Consider the following 22,748-nt stretch of genomic DNA (forward strand, 5'->3'; position numbering starts at 1 on the left):
CAAAACAGCTATATTAGAAGACAGTTAGCTGTTTCCATAGAAATGGAAATATGGATAAAATCCCTTCAGATCAGAGCTCGGAAAGAAGCAGGAGTAACCAAACTGTTTGTAAACGTGTCATGTCAAGCAGAAATCTCTGGTAAAAGTGCAGACTTGTGGTGCTTGTAAAGCTAATGTAAGTAATGCTTATAACACAAAGCCAGGGAAAATGCAGTCCCCAGTGCCTCTGGGCAGCCTTGCTCTTGGGAAGGAGGAGAACTGGAAGGCAACTGCGCATTACTGATCATGGTGACAGCTCCGTCCTTACCGGGGTAGAGCAGGTTACAGTGCTCACACTCAGCAGCGCTTACCCCACCATCCATCCATCCATCCATCCATCCATCCATCCATCCATCCATCCATCCATCCATCCACCATCCATCCATCCATCCATCCATCCATCCATCCATCCATCCATCCATCCATCCATCCATCCATCCATCTCTCGAGGCGGGGGCGGCTCCTCTCTCGCAGCTGGAGCCGGGACGCGGTGCCAGCAGATGGCACCGCAATGTTCGGCATCACCCCGTGCTACCCGAACGGCCAGAAACACTGCCAGGCAGAAATGTCCGTGGAATACGGGCAGGGACAGCCCCTGGCCGGGCACGGGTCGCTCCCAGGTGCGGGAATGCCGCGCTCGGTGCCCGCAGCGCTCGGGTGCCAGCTGCGGCACTGCTGAGCTCAGCCACGCTCCCAGAGCTGGGCTTTAAATACCGAAATAACCCTGACAGGGCGTGCGAAGCTCCAGCAAACTGCCCAAACAGCGACTAAAAGGAGCATTGAAGAGTGAGCGAGGAGAATGAGCAGGAATTGTGAGTGCAGAAGAGCCGGAGGGAGGCTGAAGGCCCCGGACCGGGTGGAGATGATGATAAATCCCCGGCAGCCCGAGCAGTGTTTGGCCTTTCGGGAGGGAGCCACTGCTCTACCTCTGACTACTCTTACTCTACACATAGCGAAAACCAATTAGCAAACACTTTTTTTTCGAGCGTAATCCCAGTCTTAGGCTTTTCATTAGTTTGGGAGAGCGCTGGCAACTCCCACATCAGCAAGAATTTCCCGATTGCTTTCAGAAACGCTGCTCGCTGCATTCCTCCGAGAAATGCCTTCCCATTCGCACAGCATAAACAAGCACAGACATGGGCGAGACTTTCTGAAACCCTTTGCAGCAGCGTTAAATGGATACTCCTCCACATGCCTTTATTTCTAAGGGTGAACTTTGACTTCTCTGCTTCTAGCAGTACTTTTTAAAGGCTTTTTTGGTGGGAGGTTGAGATACAATGAAAAGAGGAAAATGGATAAAAGGAAAAAGAGTAAAATATAAGTAAAACAAAAAACCTGACATATTCTGGGGAGGACTGAAAAGAAATAAATAGTTTTGGGAACTATTTTGCACTAATTTATTCTTAATTTCCAATATATCCTCCTCCCCACTGGAATTTCACTAGGCCTTTTAATTATCTTTGATCATAATGGGAGGTTTCAGACCGTTATTCCCTATTTACAGCATTTTGTCCTCCAAGTCAGCCTATGGTACGTGCAACTGCTTAGCAGATGTTTGTGTTCTTGGTAGGAAGTCACTTATGTGCCTTTGTTCTTTATTAGGAATGGCTGATTTGGCTAGGCTGAAACTATTGATGGCAATAACAAAAATATGGAAAAAAATTATTACATATCCCAAATACAAATTTTACTATTTTAAGAATAAAACCTGCTATCAAAAGTATTTTTATTCCAATTAAGGTGTTCTAGGTTTGTGTTCTGATTCTTCAAAAATTGTCCAGTATTTTCTTGTCAGTTCAGTCACTATACCAATGCCCTAAACCATTGTTATACATGGAGACATCAGTACTTTTAAAACCTTTTATTTAAATATTTCTCTATTGAGGTAAACAGAGATACAGAGCTAAAGCTCTTGAAATATTATGCAGAAGTTTTCCACACGGAGAGCTCTTGGAAGTAATGAAACAAGAATATTTTACACACATTTGCAACACTGTTTCACAGAGCAGTAACTTGGTTACTATGGCATAAATACCTCATCTCTACTTTGACAGTAAAAATAGGGGGAAAATCCTATTTCTGAACCACCAATGGAAAAATATGGGGCTACATCAATGCTTAAAAAAATATTATTTGAAAAGCCCAAAACTTTTTTGAAAGTAAATGATTAATTCTTGAAAAATTTTGCACATTCAGATACAGACATAAAAGCTGAAAAAGTACAGAAATCCCTAATCTCCCTGATTATGCTTCCTTTAAGTAACTGCTCATTAAAATAATTTCATGCATGTCATCCTATCATAAGTGAAAATTAGACTGGCTGTTCAAAAAAGAAATAAATAACTGGAAGAACATAATTTCTCCTCCTTTCTAACATACACCCACTCATCCGGTTTTTGTTTGGTGAATATTTCTTTTTTCAATCCTACACCTTTAGACCTCTCCTAAGTCTTGCAGCAGTGGCCTGATCTGTCCATGTGTGACACACAAAACTACCTGGGAAAGTTTTGTAGATACTGATGAACTCAGTTAGATCTCAGCTGCTACTGTGATTGTGAACAATTTTGGGTGGGATGTGGTCATTCCTCCCTGTGGCCCCTTCCCAGCTCCATGCCTAGCCCCTGATGAATATCATGAACTAGGTTTCCAACACCTTTTCCCTACCAAAGCTCTAACAGCAAAACTTACCCCACCTTTCAGTCCCCAGAATGAAGAGCTGATGAAGACACCTTCCTCTTATCTAGAAGACAGCACAATGCTTGTGTGATGAGCAAGAAAAAAGGTGTATTTTCTATCCAGAGCTTTCAACCTGCCACATGTTCTCCATGCAAACGCATTTAAACGCAAGTTACTGGAACTTCTCAGTCCTTTAAACTGTTCCACTGTGCGTGACATACAGAAATAGCCACTTGATGACACAAAGACAGAGATTATGTGGGATATTACACAGGCATTACAAACATAAGGGTGATCAACTCCTACTGGAAAGTTACATAAATTTCAGCCCTTGCTCCGAGGACTATTTAATCAGGCAGTACAATGCTCCATGTGAGCTCCTTGGGTTCTGACCGTGGGGTAAAACGTCATCCCTCCTCTCCCTGGAATTCATATAGTTATGCACTTTTTGACAAATAAAAAAGCTGCAATATGAGAAACGCAGGTGCCATATCATCAGGCTGCCAAAGGGAGTTGATCACAGGATTTTTACTGACTGAATGGAGATTAACCATTAGACGGTGGAAAAAAATAGCTGTAAAACATGGTTTGTGCACACAAATGTCCTTTCCTGCAATTTAACATTGGACACAAGAATGTTCTAAGAATTTCTACACTCATATTGAAGACACCGATGAATCTCTTTCTTGGGAACAATCTATACACAGATGAACATTAATTATCAATGTATAATTTACACTTAGCCAGGTTTATAGCTCCAAGTTTCCCCTGACTACTCATAATCAAATTTTGACTTGAGTACACCATAACTCTGCATGACCCAAGTCCTTCTGGAGTCCTACATCTGAAACCAGTGCAGTGTATCTTTGAAACATGCTACCCAGATCCAGCACTGATCAATCAGTTGTTCCCTTCTGGAGGAGGTTTTAGAAATCAAGGTGACAATTTACTATCCTAACTGGGGACTTTGGAGTCCACTTGTTTAATCCACATGAAAAGTTCCATCACAGTCACTATCTGCAGGCTCTGAAGTTGTTACATATTTTACAAAGTATATAGATAGAAATGTTTTTTTCCCCAATTAAGTTTTCCTATTCCCATGGTTTCCAAATGACACTTTAAATGAACAGTAGCTGATTTTGGTAGCTGTTTTACAGAAATACAGCATTTGGAGCCTTGCCCACACAACAGCAAAGTTTTATGGGTATTAAGAAAAGCAGAATTTATATTTCTAAAGAATTATGTCAATGCTTCCTGCAGCTACTAAAGTCGATTTGTCTGAAGATAACTGTTACATAAATTAATTTTAATATTTGGAGTACCCATACAAACAAGGACACAAAATATAGCTGTACTTCACCTATATATGTCTATTTATGCAGGAATATAGCACAAGAATAAAGGAATAATATTCAGTAAGTTTAATTTTCAAAGCATTTTACTCCTTCTAGCTAAACCTGAGTCCTGCCTCACCACTGCTTTTCCCATGCTGTTTCTGGCATCTCTCACAGTGCTGTAGCTGTTCCCTAAATGAAAACTCTTTTCCCACCATGGGAATCCACCCCGCTCCTGCTGTCCTGAGTTTGTGCCCCTCTGTTCCTGAGACACCCTTGGCTGAACCCCACAATTGTGGGTGCTGGTGCGGCCCTCCTGTGTGAGATCAGGAAAGGTCTCCCCTCTCTGACGTTACCCAAAAGTTCAGAAGGCTCTTGGAACCCCAGAGCCAAGGGATTCCACCCACCTCTAGTCTGCTGGCAGCTCAGTTATTTCTCTGAGCCTTGTCAAAGATGCCTCAGAGGAGTCTGGATGGGGTGGATTGCACCAAGTACATTCAGCTTTTTAGCTCGCTATCAAAGAAAGCTCCAGACACCAAAATTAATTTTAGCACCTATTCATTCAAGAAGGAAAAACGAACACCACCAGCACCTTACAGAAATGGTTCTGAACCTTGTATCCAACACTTCAGAGAAGACAGGAGACACACAGTAAGGAAATCAAATCCACTCTCCCATAATATTATAAAGTATCAATCTGCATCTATTTTATTCATCAGATTATCATGTCCCATTATAAACATCATACCATATGTCGAAGTACAGTTTGATCACGTTTGCATGAACACATTTGTTAACAGACTCTGGAAATAATCATAAATTATTGAAGTATTATGATGTCTTGTATTTGGACATAATAGTGAAGATTTATTCTAAATAATAATTATGTTTTCTCGGTTTAGTGTATATAGGTAATTCAATTGTCATCCTTGGGAAACAGCATAATTTCTAATTCACTATCAAAAGCTGTTTATGATGACAGATATATTACTATTTCTAAGTTTAAAAAATAAAATATGACTGTCATTCCAAATCAGTTTTAAGATAATTCCCTCTCAAATCAGGGCTTGGCTAGATTTACATTAATTTTTTCCAAAAAGGGATCTCTAAAGATGCAGGAATTTTCAAGCAGTTGCATCTGATTAAATATGCCATGTACAGAGAAGGAATAGCAAAGATTAAGACAAGTAAAAAATAGAGAAGATTACATTTTCCATGACTTTCCTCTTAGCTTTCTAACTAAATCCTGTCTAACGTAGACAGCAGTGTGTTTTAACTTCCATCTACTACTCTGCAAATTATTTTTATGTCCTGTTACATAAGTACATCTTGAGTGCAATAATGCTTTAGAGGGATAATAAATAAAGAGGAACATAATAAAGGATGTTACACTGCAAAGAGCAGTGCATGGGGACAGCATTCTGTCCAGCTGATTCTTTCCCAAGTGTGTAGTTCACAAATTCAGAAATACATCAGTTAAGTTTAAGCACTTGAGCATCAGATTTTCATTACTGTTCTAATAAAATGGAATAATAGATTGATAGTTCCCTGCACTAGTGGCAAATTCATCTGCAATTGTAAATTTTGCCATGTAAGGTGAACCTAAACCTAGTAAACATAAGCAGAGAATTATTTTAGAACTCTTCTGAAGAAAATATGGGAGAGCCTGAGAAAAGTTTGTGAACCCTGTACATAAAGTAACTTTTAAATAATTTTGAATACCTCAAACATGATTGCAAATCCTCTTCTTCCCTTTGGCTTCTTCAAACACCATTTTCTGAGTCAACATAACTATACAGGGCACTGATCCTAGAATTACCTGCAGGAATTTTGTACTTCTTTAATGAGCTATGTCTGTAAAGAAACTGCTTATTTGTTTAAAGTTCAAAGCATATTTAAAAATGTGTGCATTCAGAATCTAAATCCCTTTGCATTATAGAACAGAATCACATAATTCATTTAGTTTGGAAAAGACCTCTAGGATCATTGAGCCCAACTGTTAGCACAGAACTACCATCTCCACCGTTTAACCAAATCTCTAAGTGCAACACCTACACATCTTTTAAATATCCCCTCCAGGGATGGTGACTCCACTGCTCCACTGAGCAGCCTGTTCAACTGCTTGACAACTGTTTCATGGAAGAAATTTCTCCTAAATCTTCTCTGGCACAACTTGAGGCCATTTCCTCTTGTCCTGTCATTTGTTACCTCAGAGAAGAGTCTGACCCCCAGCTTGCTACAACCTCCTTCCAGGTAGTTGTAGAGTGATAAGGTCCCCTCTGAAATTTCTTTTCTCCAGGCTAAACAACCCTGACTCCCTCAGATATTCCACAGCCTTCATCAGCTCTGTTGCCATTCTCTGGATTCACTTCAGAAATGTCCTTAGACATCCCTTTTTGGAAAAAAATAATGTAAATCTTGCCAAGCCCTGACTTGAGAGGGAATTACCTTAACGATGTCCCCTTTAATGTTCTCCCTTAGTGAGAGGCCCAAAACTGAGCACAGGATTTGAGATGTGGCCTCACCATTGTCAAGTACAGGAGGACAATCACTGCCCTGGTCCTGCTGGCCACAGTGATGCTGATACAAGTCCAGCTGCCTCTGGCATTCTTGGTCCCCTGGGCACAGCTGGCTCATGTTCAGCTGCTGCTGACCAACACCCACAGGTCCTTTTCCACTCTGCAGCCACTCTGCCTCAGCCTGTGGTGATGCCTGCGGCTGTTGTGGCCAAAGTGCAGCACTCAGCCTTGTCACACAATTGACCTCAGCCCATCAATCCTGTCCAGATCCCACTGCAGAGACATCCTACCCTCCAGCAGATCATTACTGCCACTCAGCTTTGTGTCATCTCCAAACTCATGGAGGGAGCACTTGATGCCCTTGTCCAGATCATTGATAATAATGTTAAACAGGACTGGGCCCAATACTGAGCTCTGGGGAACCCCACTGGGGTCATCAAGGATCACCAAGTCCAATTTAAGTGTATTACTCATATGAGGATTGAACCCACAGCATTGGTGTTATTACACAATACCCTAACCAGCTTTTGGGAAAAAGAAATCCCCAACCCAAATGAAAAATAAAACAGAAGTATGAATATATTTTCATTTTACCTAAGTATTAGCTCATTGACTAATTTAGAAGTTTAAGATAACAAGGAACTGTTGCACTCTTTATTCTAAATAAAAATGGTCAATTACATTCAATTTACCACCAAAAGGATACTATTATATAAATGGCTAAATTTATTCCCTAATTTAGTCTGGTGTAGTAGATGCCCCAATTATTTTTATTTGTTAGCCCAAAAAGGGCATTTAAGAATGCTTGTTCCTATTACAAGAAAAGTGAGCTGCATGGTGAGGGACAGAGCCACAATGCAGTCCTACAATTTGTTAAGTTCTGATGGTCAGAGGCAAGGCTATAGAGTACAATATTTGTCCTGCAGTCTTAGAAGAAGGGATAATTATTGTGCTTTCTGTGTGAAGTCATCTAGAAGCATGGAATATGTACCAAAAAAAAAAAATCCAAGTCCCCAAAAGAGTTTACAAATCTGGATTCCAGCCAGACACAACAGTGAGTGAAGCAAGCAGATGGGAGAATAAGGGCTAGGATAAGGAGCAAGATTCTCCTGCTAAGTAGTAGTCACAGCGTAACACCTGCCTACTGCCATCCTCTTATCACTGCAGAGAGCCAAGTGTTAGTAGTAACAAACACTGTCAAGTGCCATGCTTTTGCAAAAAGGAGTGAGCTCCCAAAGTGTGAGCACCCATAACAGTCAAAATCCCTGCTAGAATCACAATTTCCAGATTTGTAAAAGGCGCCCGTGATTCAGAATAAAAAATACATGCAGCTACATTCATTGGAAAAAATTTATGTTCCCATCTACATCTCCAGAAATTATCCTAGAAAACTATCCACTTTTCAAATGACAAACTGGTCTTATAACTACTCAATGATAACATATAAATGTCAAACTAAAGGTAAACTGTGGGATATATATACTGAAGTTCAAAATAAATCATTAAGAACAGAAATTCAAGTTTATTTTAACTCTTTTTCACACTAAGATTAAAGTGAGTCTCTTAATATTCACACAGACTTTATTTTGATAATTAATTATAACATACATATATGCAAATCAATTCAGTGGAGTTTAATTCCATCATATTTACACCTAGAAGAGGTGTCAATTACTTTACTTGTTCTTTTGGGCTGGAATTGACTCACTATTTCCAAATCACAAAAGCGACTTATTTCCCTTAAATGTATAGAAACCAAACAAACCTTGAAAAGGTTCAATTTTGACCTACTTTTTATCTGTCTGGTTATTGCTGTCTAAGAAACAAGGTGACTTCTTGCTCCCTTGCAATGACTGAAAACATGTTCTTCAGGGAGACTTCTGTAAAAGATGCTGAAAAATCTAGTCTAATTCTTACTTTGCTGTGGATCTTTTTCTCTAGCAATAAATTGGCTAGCTTGAGAAGAGAGCTTCAAAATTAATGCCTTCCAGATTTTGCAATGGTACAATCCAAAAGCAATGACTTTCAATATCTTTTTATGTACAGAAATAAATTTTTAAAATTCTCACTACATTTATTTATTTCTTTTGAAGACAATGCTAAGATGATGGACCTCAGTAGAAACCAAGGTACAACAGTGTGCAGATCTGCTTTAGGAAGATGATTGCATAGACAAAATTTGCAGGTGGAAACTTGTGTACTTTCTGAGAGAAGGGCATCCTGAGGTTACTGGATACCAAAACTGAAGGAGCAATATCAGGAAAACAATTAAGTACTTCAGAAAATAATATTGTTAATTGGGTAGGTCAGACGTTTTCTGTAGGGAAACAGCTGCCAGTGCAGCACTCATTTTTTAAGTGCAAGCAGCAAGGATAAAAGATTTGTTCCAGTGACACTTTAAAATGCACACCCAAAAATTAAATCATGCTATAAAGGCAGCACTATGTGGGTCCCACTGAAAATTTGGTTTCACCTGAAGAGAAGGAAAAAATAATTCATTATTAGCTCATCTCTGTAGGATAAAGCAATATTTTCCTCTATTTCCAGCACTCCTTTGTAAAGTGTACCCCACTAGAGATAAAATCCTGTCAAATGAGCAATTTGTCATTTTCTCTCACCACTGGGAGAAATCAGTTTCAACCTGAGAGCAGCTGAACTAATACCAATTGCATCTATTTAGTATTGTAGGAATGCCAATATATAAACCCAGTAAATACATTATTAATTCATTCAGGGCTCCTAGGTTTGTAAATCAAGAGAGTTATTAATTTGGGTTTGGAAGAAGTGTCTTAATAGTGTCAATTAATTTTTAAATTGAATTGCATACCAAGAGCTTAACCTTCAGGTCAAGAGGTGCTCAGAAGCCAATTTAATATAAAAGTCAATGGGAAAATTGCTGTGAAGGAGCACTGCTCAATCTAATAATTGCAGAACTGGTCTCCATCCACAATATTGCCTTCATACAACTTTATGGCAAGGATGATGTGGCTCAATGAACAGCTGTGTCAGAAGACTCCAGTGATTTGGTTGGCACACAACCACACAGAATTACTGAATTGTTGAGATTAAACAACCTCTGCTAAACAACACCAAGTCCAACCCAATGCCCAGAGCAGGGTCAAGCAGAGCAAATTGCTCAGGGCTGAGCCCTGTTGGATCTTAGAAGCCCACAGTGAGTCAATTTCTCAGCAGAGCTTATTCCAGTGTTCAGTCTCCCCCAAAATCTATTATGTGCTCAGAAAGTGATCTTAGAACTTTGTGATCTTGCCTGCTTTTACCCCTATTATCCATTATATCTGTATTAAAAGCTGTTCAGAGCATAAATACTAATTTATGATGTAAATACATGGGACAAATCTCACAGTGATGGCAGGAGTCCTATGAGAATTGCAAGTAATTTTATCTGACAAGAAGTTTATTGAATTTAAAATCTAAAGTGAAAACAAGACACATCCCAAACCAATATATAAAAAGTCTTCAGGAAGTAATTCAATTATTTTAAAAGTTCTTTCTAATTAGAATAGTTCTTTCTTTCTTCCTCTCTACTTTTTTAAAACCTCTTTTTAAAATAAATCTCAGCACTGGTGTTAGCCTCCTTATTTACCTATGGTATGGTCATTATTCCACTACTTCATTATTAACCTTGGGGTGAAAAAGAATTGGAGTGAAGGACTGCAGCAGCAGAACCGTGGATTAGAGTCACCACTGCCTACATCATTAACTTACAGGGACAAAAGAGCAAGTGTTACTGGCTTCAGACACAACAACCCAGGCACTGGCTGTGACAGAAAAGTAGACTTACAAATAAAGAATCCTTATGAGAAAAAAACATCATGTTGATATGAAGGCCATGAGAGCTCCAATATTATTTAGATAGAAGAAAACTAACAAACCTGTCCTTGAATAAAGTCTCTCAGACTAATTAAATAATCTGTAGGAAATTGCAAAAATAATCTAATTGCCCATGCAGTGTTTCTTCTTCATGTGTTTCTAATTGCACAGTGACTGAGAACATTTTTTCCTTTGATTAGTGATAAAAAAATTCAACACCTAGCAAACACAGTCTTTCTTTCATTTCCACCTATCATATAACAAGGCAATGATAAAGTACTTGTATTTTTTCCTCTCAGCTCAAGAAAACACATTTCCAAAGTAAAAATAAGAATAATTTGACTTCTGAAACTTTTAAAATCTATTTTTATATGCTATGTGTTCAACACAAATCTCTCAACTGAGTGCAGTAAGGGCTGACTTGCACCTGTCTTGCTTCAGGAGGATGAGCATGCTTCCTTCTTCAAATTCAGTGGAGGTGCCTATCTGAGCATTTTCCCCAGGAAAACCTGGATTTCTGGTCAAGCGTCAAATATTCCTGGAGACTGTGGCCTTGACCTACAATTTACAGGAACAAAAACGTTGAATTGAAGTCTTGATTGAAGGTTCTGTCTTCAAATCATTAGATTTAGGTCATTACATCAATTGAAGCTTTTTTTCTCCCCCTGAAAACGTCATTCAAGAGCAGCATCAGTGACCTGACAGTGCAGTGCAGTCCCATCAGTGAGCTGCTATTGATGGAAGCACCTGTGCAGAAATGTTCTGTTTGAGAATGATGCACAGCCACCAGCGTGACACAGCATGGGGCCATGTTCTGAGAATAACACCAAAACTGCACAGGAAGGTAATTCAGCTTCCTTGAGAGCACTTTTGTTTATCATCCTGAAAACACAGCAAAGCCCATCTTGTGATTTTAAGCAGGTGTGGGCCAATTCCAGATCTACATAAACAAAATTGCACAAAACCTCAGGGTGTGCAAATGCCCTTATGTCACATCTGGAGCACACACACTCTGGTTGTGGGGCAGAGACAAGGGCTCTAGGTTTACCCTAGTATTCAAGTTTTTGGGTATTTATACACCACTCTGAAATTAAGCTTTGCTAATTCAAAACCATTTTTGTCACCAACCTCAGTGTGATGATACATGATACATAAAGATGTCTCCATCACCAGCTAATTCTGCAATACAGCCAGCTGGTGAAAGCAACCCAAATGTTTCTGCACTTGAGAAAAACACAGACAGCAGGGAGTGAAGAGTAGCTGGATCCTGATCAGACAAGGGATACCCAGTCCTTCAGCTGTCATGAGGCAGCACGAATCAGGAACTCTGTTGAATTTAAAAGTGTGGTAGAGCAATGGAAATGAGACATCATCCTCACCAGCTGAATTCATTAAAGCTTCAGGCTTACTAAGGGAAAAACATTGAGAATTTGGCCAGTTGGGTGCTTCAGCACCACTTGCACCAAATTGCTAAATTGAGTGAGGTTTCTTTCGTGCTCAGTTTGGCTCATGCATGGCCTCTGAGCAGTGACAAGCATTGGGAGAGTTTCTGCAGGTATTATTTTTGAGTCATTTTCTCCAAACTCCTCATTGCACCATGCTTTAATATTTATGGAAATGTATCTACAAAACATGCAACCTCCTATAAATTTCCATGGTGATGTCTGTGTGAATACTTCTAACTTCAGAAGTATTTGTTAATTTTCATGACAAAAAGGCTTTGCAATCACATTAAGTGCTAGAATTTTGACATGGAGAAGTTACTCCTCTCAAAGAGATGAGAGAGATGTGCAAATAAGGTTCTGAATGGACATGCTGTCACAATTTTACATGGAACATCAACAATACATCCCTAGAATAATATGCTTTCATTTTATCTTTTATAAGTTCATAAAATATTCATCTCCTTTCCCAGCCACGCTGTGAGATCAATCTCAGCAGCACTGTTAGTTCATATGAAATGTAAAATGAAACCGATTATAAACATGAAAGAGGAAAGTCTCATTTTGTCTAATCCAAGGGAAATGAAAACAAGGCAAGGAAAAAAGAATTCAGAGAATAGGCCCATGGTAGTTTGCTAATCTAAGATATCACATACCAGAAACAGCCAAATGTTTATGGATATTTTAATGGTGAGGTAGATCACTGAATACTAAATATTAAAATGGGAAACTGAAGAGACCAGATACAGGATGACTTTGACTAGCAAGTGCACAAACTGGTGCCATGGTGGTAGAGGAGTCATCAATTCAAACCCAGGCTCTTACTGAGCCACTTTATCTGCTATTTTTCAGAATACCAACCACCACCCAGCAGGAGTAATTCACGGTGAGCCTCCCGCTTCTCTTCCATTTCACTGTAACAGATACTTGTAGGCTTGCTATCTTTCTACTGTCAGGACAAATTTAAAGGATTATTTTCTGATAGGGTGTTGTGTGCAGTTTTGTTTCTGTCTTATTCTGTCTTCTGCTGTGGATATTTACTGGGATGCAATTTAAACTTGCATTGCTGTAGGAAGAGGCTATCATTTGTTTATTTCAATGGCTCTTTTCAAATTTATTTTGACAGACTGTCTCCACAACTTTGTCCCTGGGGAAGTTTTTGACCTCCAACAAATTTTCTATGTCTCACCTTAATCAACTCATGAGCAGCTAGCAAGAGCAGCATGGGAAGTATGTACTACAAAAATTTGATAGCAAAAGGGAAAAGTAACTGAGAAAGATTATTTTAAAACAAAAGCCAACAGAGATGAGCAGGAGAGAACAAAATGTTTCCTGCAATCTTATAAACCTGTTGTAAACAATACCATTTAGATGAACTTCAGTCTTTGATTTTTCTCTGCTCCCAAATGTTGCCTTTTTCCTCCAATACAGCCATACAGACTATTTTCTTCCCATGCAGAAGTGATCACATTTGGCCTCTGCAAGAGCTATTGCCAAAACCGGAATCCTCCAATGGGTTGAGACAGCTCAGTATTACCCATTAGTTTGCATTTTTTGCCAGATGTATGATTTACAAAATGTTGATGTTTAAAATTAAATAAATTATTTTGAAACACTGATGGCCAAGACTATGGAACATTTTGATCTAAGACAAATAAAAACCCAACAAAATACACACAATAATTCTTTTTTTTTCTCTGTAGTACTATAAAACATGTATTTTTTATCAAACTTGAGAATTTGGAGGACTTGGGAAAAGAATTTTTAGATAAATAGCCTGAGGTATTAGCCTTTCTAAAGCAAGTGTTCTCAAAAGCTGAAGCCAGGAAATGGGAAAAGATTATACTAGAAATAACTCTAGACTTATACTAATAAAACTAAGACTCACAGAAGACATGTGTGACTGTAGTAAATGTGGTAACAAATTTCTAGTGTTTTTTTGGTGAAATTTGCAGCTGAGAATATTAGGAATTTTTTGTTTTTATCCAAAGAAATAAAGGACTTGGCATTTTTGCAGAATCCCAAGGAGAACATTTAGAACTCCAAGCAGAAGAAATCAACTAAGACACTCTGAAGCTCCACTGATGGGAAGATAATATATTACAAACTTTTCAGGTAACTAAAGGTACAGGGAAAATATTTATGATTTTGGATTTAATCACCTGAATTCCTGGCCCTAGATGAATACATGTCCTATGATGAATTTATATTGTAGCGTTGAGAAGCTTATTTAAGAATAATTGTTGGGTGGCTGACATGTTAAATAGAAAACTGTAGAGAAAAGAGGAATTATGCCCATACTAAAATGGAAAAAATGAGAGAGCAATATCATGTTGTTATCATCCAGTCACACAGGAAGCATGTGCTGAAGAAGGAAATTTAATGTCTTCTGAGTTCAAGTCCAACATTACAAACACAATTACAAGGCAGAGAACTCCATTCCTGCATAAATAATAGAAGATAATGGATGTATTTTCTTTTTATCCCCTTTGGCATGTGCAATACATCATTTTCTGTCTGAGGAATTCACTTATCTAAAAACATGGCATACTGAAAATAAAACCAGAATTCAGTTACTTTTTTACTGAATCTGTAATGTTACAGTAGGAAGGATTCCTTTCCAGCTACCAAATATATTTATGAAGTCTCACGCTTCAGCTTACTCATGTGCTCAACTTTACTCCCAAATGTACAGTGACTTACTGGTTCCTGTGTTTACAGGCGCAGATTTAAAGGAATAATAAAGGCATTTGTGTTGTTTGCTGAATGTGTTTCATTATATGCTGTTGTTACTTTTGCTCAAGGAAATCCCTTGTGTTAGATACCCTTACATTCACACTCAGGACCAGCTCACAGGCCCTCCTGGGATGAACCAATGGAAGGGAATAACAGAAAGGTCTTGGCAAATCACAAAGTGCTTTTTGAGCTCTTCAGGGGTCAGACAGTAAATCTGCTCACTCACTTCTTCAGCTACATGCTGGGGTGCCTGCTCTGTCAGAGACAAGAATAATCTGGTTGCACAGATAACCCTCTACCCCTGTAAAAATTAAACAAAATGAGCTGAAATGGTGCAAAGCAAGCTATGCGTTTCTGGTATTACTGCCCTAGGCCCAAAGCAAATAAGCCAGCTATGATATGATGCCAAAATTTCACTCATAAACAGTCAACTCAAAACTCTAAAATCTTATGGCTCCTGTAAGAAAATGCTGCAGAGGAACACCAATCTTCAGCCATCCTTCACTCCCTCCTGTTCTTAACAGGTATGGCTGCCATCCTCCTCACCAAGTTTTCTTGGTCCCTGAACCTGGAAACTGCCATCTTTTCCTGACATGAGGATCAAGCAACAAACACACAGATCTGCTTTGGGAAAACTGCTAAGGCTCCTTCCATCTAATCTCCCACTTCTCTGCCAAACTGCAGATGCCTGTGCTAGGATCTGCCTGGCTCACATTGCTGCCCTCCAAGTTAATGCCACTGCAACACCAATTCCACCACTTCTACATGTTATTATTTTAGATTAATACAACTGCAGTTAGACATTAAGGGTTTATTCAGCTTGGTTTTTCCATAGCACATGTGAAATCAGAAATGCTCTATCCATTACCTACCGTTAAAGTCATCTGTCTTAAAATGGTAATGACCATTTTAAAAACTCTGATCAATACTTTACTAGAGACTCCTAAGAAAAGTAACAACCACAACATGCCCTTCCCCCATCTAGGGATATTTCCAATATTTCTTGACATATTTACTAAGAGCTGTATTTTTGGCAGATGTCCTAGCGTTGTATATATATTGTGGTAAACATGGACTTACTTAAAAATTTATTTTTAATTATAAGACAAATCAACAACAGCAATACTCTACTAGCAGAATGACTACAAACTCCAAATTAAGAAATGGTGACCACTTTTAAAGAGTGGACTTTAGTAGAGCAGATGACTCAGCAAAGAAGTGATTTTGGTAAAACATAGGAAGGATAATGGGATGTTGTGTCTTGTATTCCTCTTTTCAGCCATTTCGTTCCTACCCCATTTCTGAACTAAAAACCAAGACAAATTGAAAAGGCAGGGCTACAGAAAGACTCTACAGGGCTACCTACTGACCTCTTTTTGTCAGACCAGAGCTCCTGCTTCCCAGTGACAACAGGACATTCATGATGGTCTTTGGAAAAGGAGCCCTTGTTACATAACCCTTGTCCCACCAGCGAAAACATCTCAGTACCTTCCAGTCAAGACATCTTCCCAGATCCCCTCTCATCTTCAGCTGTCTGTACTTATGCATCTCATGTTTCCAAATATCTGGGGTCTTGGTTTCTTTATCCTTTGAGCCCACTTTCGTGAAGCCACTCACACACAGAGCTTTGCACTTCTGACCAGGCCCCCACAGCAAAACAGGTGGAATGACTTGCAAATACAGATGTCAGCAATTTCTCAAAGTTTTCTTCCCCTCTGCATGTGTCTTTCTACCCCTCTGGAACTCGAGTAGTTCTGAGGGAAAATGGACTGAAGAACCCTGTTTTCCCACAGACTTATAGTGAGGCTGATAATGAGCTGTAATTGAAACTTTTCTCATTACCAAGACATTTATATGGTCTCTCAACCATGTGAATCACTGTTTAATAAGAGGCAAGTTCATGTTACAGCCTTTGGGACATTTACAGGATCTCTCAGCCCTACTCAGCTGCCTGTTTTCATGAAATAGCTTAATTATATTTGAGATAGATTTGGGTGAAACTGCCCAACAGCTTCAAAAGTTATTGGAGAAGTAAAGGAGACACAGCCAAGCATGATCACATAAAGGCCTGTTTCCATAGAAACCAAGAGGAAAACAGCGGCACAATTTGGAAAATTTCATTGCGGAGTCACTTTAATTGAAATTTCAAAAATATCTGACCATCTTTAAATCACATGCCATAACGCAAAGTACATTTCTCCTGCCTTTTCCCATTTAATGCCCTGTCTGCAGACCCCTGCCTTCATGTATCCTGCTCTATACCCTGCAGGCTCAAAAACTACATTTCCTAAAGTCAGGATGTTGTTCTGAGTGTTTTTTGTCAACCTCCACTTGGGATGGAAACTATTTTTTTCGTCAAGGCAAGTTTCCTAGAAAGACATGCCTATTGCCACACTCACTGCTCTCACACATGAGGCATATGACAGAACTACGCAAAGGGGGAGCTCACAGGAGGATTGAGGTACAGTATATGCTGAACAGTGCATCCCACTGCTGGGGCTCCAGGGAGGGTCTGCAGGCTGGAGGGTGGGATTTTGGCTAAGGACAAGTAGCAGAAGGCAACCGGTGTGAGGGTGGTGAACACTTGCTGGGTGACAGTAAATTCAAGGAGAAGAACTGCCACCCTTCTCTTTGTCATACCCTCTTCAGGTGTAGCACCCTCCTGAGCCATCAGCTCTGGGCTCAGCACCCAGCGTAAACAACAATGCCCATGTGCAACTCAATGAACTGAGGTTTTCGCATGGAGTGAAATAACTCTGCAGCAAACGCCCCTGACACGGAGATTCCCCGAAGCAAGCAGATGTCTCTCGGCTTTGCAGCCACAGCCAAAGCCCAGCTGCCTTTGGTGCTTCCCGGCCGCAAGCAGAGTTCCTGAACCGCAGGACCCTTCCCGCTCCGGCTCGGGCAGCTCCCCCAGCGGTGCCCCGGACTGTTCGAGGGCTGCCGCTCCCCTCACAGGGGCGGGGCGGGGCGGTGCCGGGCCGGTACCGGGCAGTGTGTCCAGCCGGGCCGGGGCGGCACCGGGCAAGGTCCGACCGGGGGCAGGCGCTGGGCATTATTAGGCCGGGCCCGGGTTGTGCTGGCCAGTGTCCGGCCGGGCCGGGGCGGTACCGGGCAGTGTGTCCAGCCGGGGGCAAGCGCTGGGCAGTGTCCGGTCAGGCCGGAGCGGTGCCAGGCAGTGTGTCCAGCCGGGAGCAGGCGCTGGGTACTGTCCGGCCGGGCTGGGGCGGTACCGGGCAGTGTCCGGCCGGGCCGAGGCGTGCCAGGCAGTGTGTCCAGAGGGGGGAAGGCGCTGGCCAGTGTCCGGCCGGGCCGGGACGGTGCTGGTCAGTGTCCGGCCAGGGAAAGACGCTGGTCAGTGTCTGCCGGGGCGGTGCTGGGCACTGTCCGGCCGGGCCGGGCCGGGCCGGTGCCAGGCAGTGTCCAGCGCGGTATCGGTCAGTGTCGGTCGGGCGGGGCAGGCGGCGGGGCCAGCGCCCCAGCTCTCCCGAGCGCCCCCTCCCGGCTGGGGCCGCGCTGGGGCCGGGCGGAGGTCGCCGCTCTCCCTCCCGCTCGCAGAGCGCCCTGGCCCCCCCGCCCGGGCCGCTCTCCGCCTTCTGCCGGCCGTGCCAGGCAGCCTCTCTCTCGGCCTTCACTACCGGGTCAGGCGAGGCGGGAGCGGCGAAACAGCGCCCGCCTCGCTCCGGCACCGACACCGACAGCCCTCCTCCTCCTCCCCGCGCCGCGGCCGTCCCCTCCCTCCCGCTGCCTCCCTCCCTCCTCCCTCCTCCCTCCTGCCAGTTTCTCTACAACTAGTGCATCCACGCGCAGGCAGGGTCCGGCCGCCGCGGCTGCCATGGATATCAGCTAAAGCCGGGAGCAGCGGGCACTGAGGCGCTCCCCGACCCAGCTGCAGCCCGCGGGGCCGCCGGCCGGCACAGCCGCGGCCGCTCCGCCCGCCCCGAGCCTGCCCGGAGGAGCGCGGCTGCCCCGGGGACTGGGGGCACAGAGGGACGGGGGGAAGAAGCACAAGACTGCAGGGAGGGAGTCGGGCAGAGCATCCCCACGGCAATGTCCAAGGGCTTGAAGAAAAAAAGCCACTGGACGAGCAGAGTCCACGAGATCGTGATCGTGAGGAACCCGGAGGGACAGCTGGGCTTCGAGCTGAAGGGGGGCGCCGAGAATGGGCAGTTCCCCTACCTGGGGGAAGTGAAGCCCGGCAAGGTGGCCTATGAGGGCGGCAGCAAGTTGGTGCCGGAGGAGCTGCTGCTGGAGGTGAACGAGACCCCCGTGGCCGGGCTCACCATCAGGGATGTGCTGGCCGTGATCAAGCACTGCAAGGACCCCATCCGCCTCAAGTGCGTCAAGCAAGGTAAGGCAGGCACGGGCCCCCCTCCCTGCCCACCCCCCGGGGGCCGGGGCAGGTCTGGGGGAGCGGAGGGGGAGCAACTTTGTTGCTGCAGTTTGACTTTCCCCCTCCCCGCCGGAGCCGCCCCCTCCCCGGCGGCGGGGGGAGGATGCGAGCGGCGCTGCGCGGTACCCGCAGCCGGGCGAATTAAATGTGCGTCAGTGACAGCGCTTCGCCATGCCGGGGGGCGGGCGGGGGGCGGCGGCAGCACCCCCTGCAGCCCCGCTCTCACGGGGACGGATCCCCCCGGCCCGGCCCGGCCCGGCCCGAGCCGCCGGCCCCGGTCCCGCCGCCCCTCCGGTCGCTGCTGCTGCCAGGGGCCGGAGCGGCGGCCGGGGCCGGTGCGGAGCGGGGCTTGCCCTTGGCTTCGCCTCTCTCTGCGCTCCTTGGCGTGGGGACAGGGGCTGCCGCCACCCGCCGGGTCCCTGGTGGCGCCCAGGGTGCCTTCAGCATCTCTTAAGTGTCATTAGCGGAAAAGTCATTCATTTGATCCCTGGTGAAAACGATCGCTAATCCCAGGGAAGCTCAGAGCAAGTGAGGGGACAGGCAGAAATAAACTTTTGGGAGAGAACGGTGCACTCTTGCCTCGCCTCTGTTTCGCTTATTTATTTTGAAGTACTGTAATAGGTTAATGCGTTTCCAGGAAAGTCAATAGAGAAGAGACGCCACAGATGCTGTTTACATGTTTGTTTCTGCCCTCTAAACTATGCTGAGTTCTCTGCAGCTGAACGTTCCCGAGGAGGTTTCTGCTACCCCAGCAGCGTTTCTGGAGCACAGGAGCTGCTCTGGGAGCCGAGTCCGTAGGTGCTCCTGGGCTATGGGTGGTGCAGCGGCTGTGGGCGTATCGCTCAAGTACGCATTCCAGCCGGGCAGCGAGCCCAGCCATTGAAAACTTGGGAATTTCTGCGGTGGGAAGTTTTTAGATACCATGCATCAGAGGCGCTTGTGCTCTGCAACTCCAGCCGTCAGCCTGTGTTCAGAGGACACAGAGGAGAATCTCTCTGACACTGGGTATAATTTGGCAATTTTGCTTCCTCTTTGGAATTGTCGGTTTATTGTTTAAAATATAATTTGCGATACTTCTGAATGCTTGAAGAATATGCTAGTTATTAGTTTATCCAGACATGACAGAACCAGTAGAAAGAATCTGATTTCCACCCAGGCCTTCAGAATGTACTTTATTGTCTGTTCCGTTATCTCCATGAGGTCAAGCCTCTATATACAGATATGATCTGGGACCTTTTTATTTGTTCTTATAGGTAAGTTGTGCAATATGCTGTAGATCATATCTTGACAGTCAGGCTGTGCAGGGAGACAAAAGAGTTCATGTGATAAGTGAAGATTAAAAATGACTATAATGGATTCTGTCTTGCCAGTGTAGGGTCATCTTTGGGCACCTGAACTCCAGGAAAGCTGCTCTGTACTGTCCTCTTTTTATTAATAATTTCAGTGTGAGTGGTTTCACTGCGATTGGGTTCAAAAAGAAGCAGCATTTGAAGTGTCAAGAATATAAGGGTAGATTGTCAGCAAACCAATTTCAATTTTTTGTTTCAGAAATCCTATAGATTCTTTACAATAAGGCAAACTTAAGGTTACTTTGAGTTGCTATGTGAATCATATGTCCTATCTCTTCACTGTTTTTATAACATTTCTCCTTAAGTCAAAGCAACCACTGATGATTCATTAATGTGTGCACTCTTAATGAATTACCTGTCATACATGAATTAGGGACACTAGTCAGGCTTTTAGTCTGGGAATTACTGCAATCTTCTGCATAAAACTTAAGGGATAAATTCTGAGTTCTACCTAATTCTATGTATCTGTACCTGTATCTCTACATACCCAAGGAGTTTCAGCTCAGTATGTTAACTCACTGCAGTTTTAATGCAAGTTCTCAAAGCACTGGCCACATGTCTGTGTGTTTGGAAATGACAGTTCAGCATAGATTCTTGGACTGAGAAAGACTTCCTGGCTGGAATATCTTTCAGTGCTCCTGCATCCTTTACGCCAGAGAGAGAGGCCTTCTGGATCCAACTTCCTATTGGAAAAAAAAAAAAAAAAAGTCAATGGTTTGTGCACTTTACTACCTGGCTCCTCCTTCCAGTGTCAGCCGGTGCGTCCCTGCGCCCCTCGCTGACAAAGCACAGGCAGCCACGTTACAGCAATATTACTATTCCCTGACAGTGCTTTGCAGCAGTGTGTAGGAGAGAAAAGGCTGAGCAATAAAATCTTTATATGTTTTTGCAACTTTTTAGCTCCTTTTTAATTGCAAAGCACCTTTAGTGTGCTGGAGCAAGGTTAATGACTCCATTATCGTTGTTTCCGCATAATTTATCAATGCTATCGCTGTCAATTAGAATAGCATGACCTTGAATGCACCATGTGACTGTAGCTGCTTCTTCAGTGCTGCCTAGGAATGAAGTCAGAGAGAGAAATGTGGAGGTAGGACACGACTATTTATAATGTGATCTTTATGAGACTGTGAGTATTTCTCTTGTTTGAAAGTTTTGACAATTCAGCAGTGAAAATTTACTTGTAGCTGGAATCAGGGAATGGCTGGATTAGCTGTTTTAAAGCATAGAAAAGGTGCTTTCATGGTTTTTCCTTATGTTATGTTTGATTAAACACTCCCCTCTCTGGAATAATTAAATACTTCATCATTTATCACATTACTAGATGAAATACTACTTTTGAAAAGTCTAATGGAATATAGTGCTGTTTTGTGTTAGCTAAATATCTCGAGTTATAAAAACCCCAAACATACAATGTAGGAGTTGCTGCATATTATGAGGGGGAGTAAACTTCATGAGAAACTGATTTGCAGTTCCATGATATAATTCAACATGAATTCTTCTAGGTATAACACAAGATAAATAAATAGGCTTTTAATGTAGGATGTTGTGCCTCGTTTTGCATGAGGAGAAAAGACTGCAAGAATCAATGTTATTATTATTTAGTCTTAATTGTAAGAGTTCACAAAGAAATATTCCTTGGAGACTATTTCCTGTTTGGGTTTTTTTTGGTTAGTTTCTTTTTTGAGAGCCACTTGTTGTGCTACTGTTGGCAGAATCACAGAGAATCTCTGGAAACACATGGGATGAGGTCTTGGCCCAGATGAAGTCAAAGGCAAAGCTGTCTTTGACATCAGATTAAGTAGGCAGGGTTTCCTCTGCAAACCCCCATGCTTTTTTTGAATATAAATCCTTCCAATGAGAGAATTGTATACAGCAGTTACATTAGTTGGGTGTACTGCAAATGCACATTTTGACCTTCTGCTCCTTTGGGTGAGGATAAGAGCCTTTTACTGTTCCTTAAAGAAATACTTCTGAATTTCAATGTGTTTGTTTTCACATGCAGAACAGTTTGGATTAAGTGCTGTCTTCTTCCCACACATGTACAGATGCGTAGTTGTAAAAGTAGCAGCGTGTTAAGGAAAGGCATCTTAATTTGGATAAGTAATCACATGGGGAAGAGTCATACAGGGAGCAGTGTTGCCTCCAGTTCCACTGTGTGTTCCCTGCTGTCTCAGATCCACAGCAATTCCCAGCAGTGGCTGGCCAGGTGTGTGCTGTGCACTCACTCCTGGAAGGGTTGCACCAACAGCCCACTTGGATGTACTGCATAAACCAGGATCTTTATTCTTTACCAAGAGTTATAAACTTCCACAGATGCCCTCAGCAGAATCCCAGTGAACAGTCTGAAAACATGGATTTCAGAACTCAGGAGCATTGGAGCAAATTTTGTCCTGGACCTCCTGCCTGATGCATCTCTTTCTCAAGGAAAG

At 42.8% G+C, this 22,748-nt stretch overlaps 1 protein-coding gene across 14 annotated transcripts in view; it reads left to right on the forward strand.

Annotated features, from left to right (window-relative positions):
- The first annotated feature begins 18,374 nt into the window (after positions 1-18,374).
- The window catches only part of MAGI2 (membrane associated guanylate kinase, WW and PDZ domain containing 2), a 702,271-nt gene continuing 697,897 nt past the window's right edge, over positions 18,375-22,748 (forward strand). For 6 of the 14 annotated variants that reach the window (XM_074538796.1, XM_074538803.1, XM_074538800.1 and 3 more), the window contains exon 1: positions 18,377-18,928. In XM_074538796.1, the coding sequence (XP_074394897.1) occupies positions 18,628-18,928 (301 nt within the window). In that variant the 5' untranslated portion in view covers positions 18,377-18,627. Of the gene's footprint in view, positions 18,929-22,748 lie in introns of all 14 variants that reach the window. The other 8 variants (XM_074538798.1, XM_074538799.1, XM_074538805.1 and 5 more) reach the window with 4 other exon arrangements.

The sequence above is a fragment of the Zonotrichia albicollis genome, chromosome 4 (genome assembly GCF_047830755.1).
Source record: "Zonotrichia albicollis isolate bZonAlb1 chromosome 4, bZonAlb1.hap1, whole genome shotgun sequence".
In the NCBI taxonomy this organism is placed as follows: domain Eukaryota; kingdom Metazoa; phylum Chordata; class Aves; order Passeriformes; family Passerellidae; genus Zonotrichia; species Zonotrichia albicollis.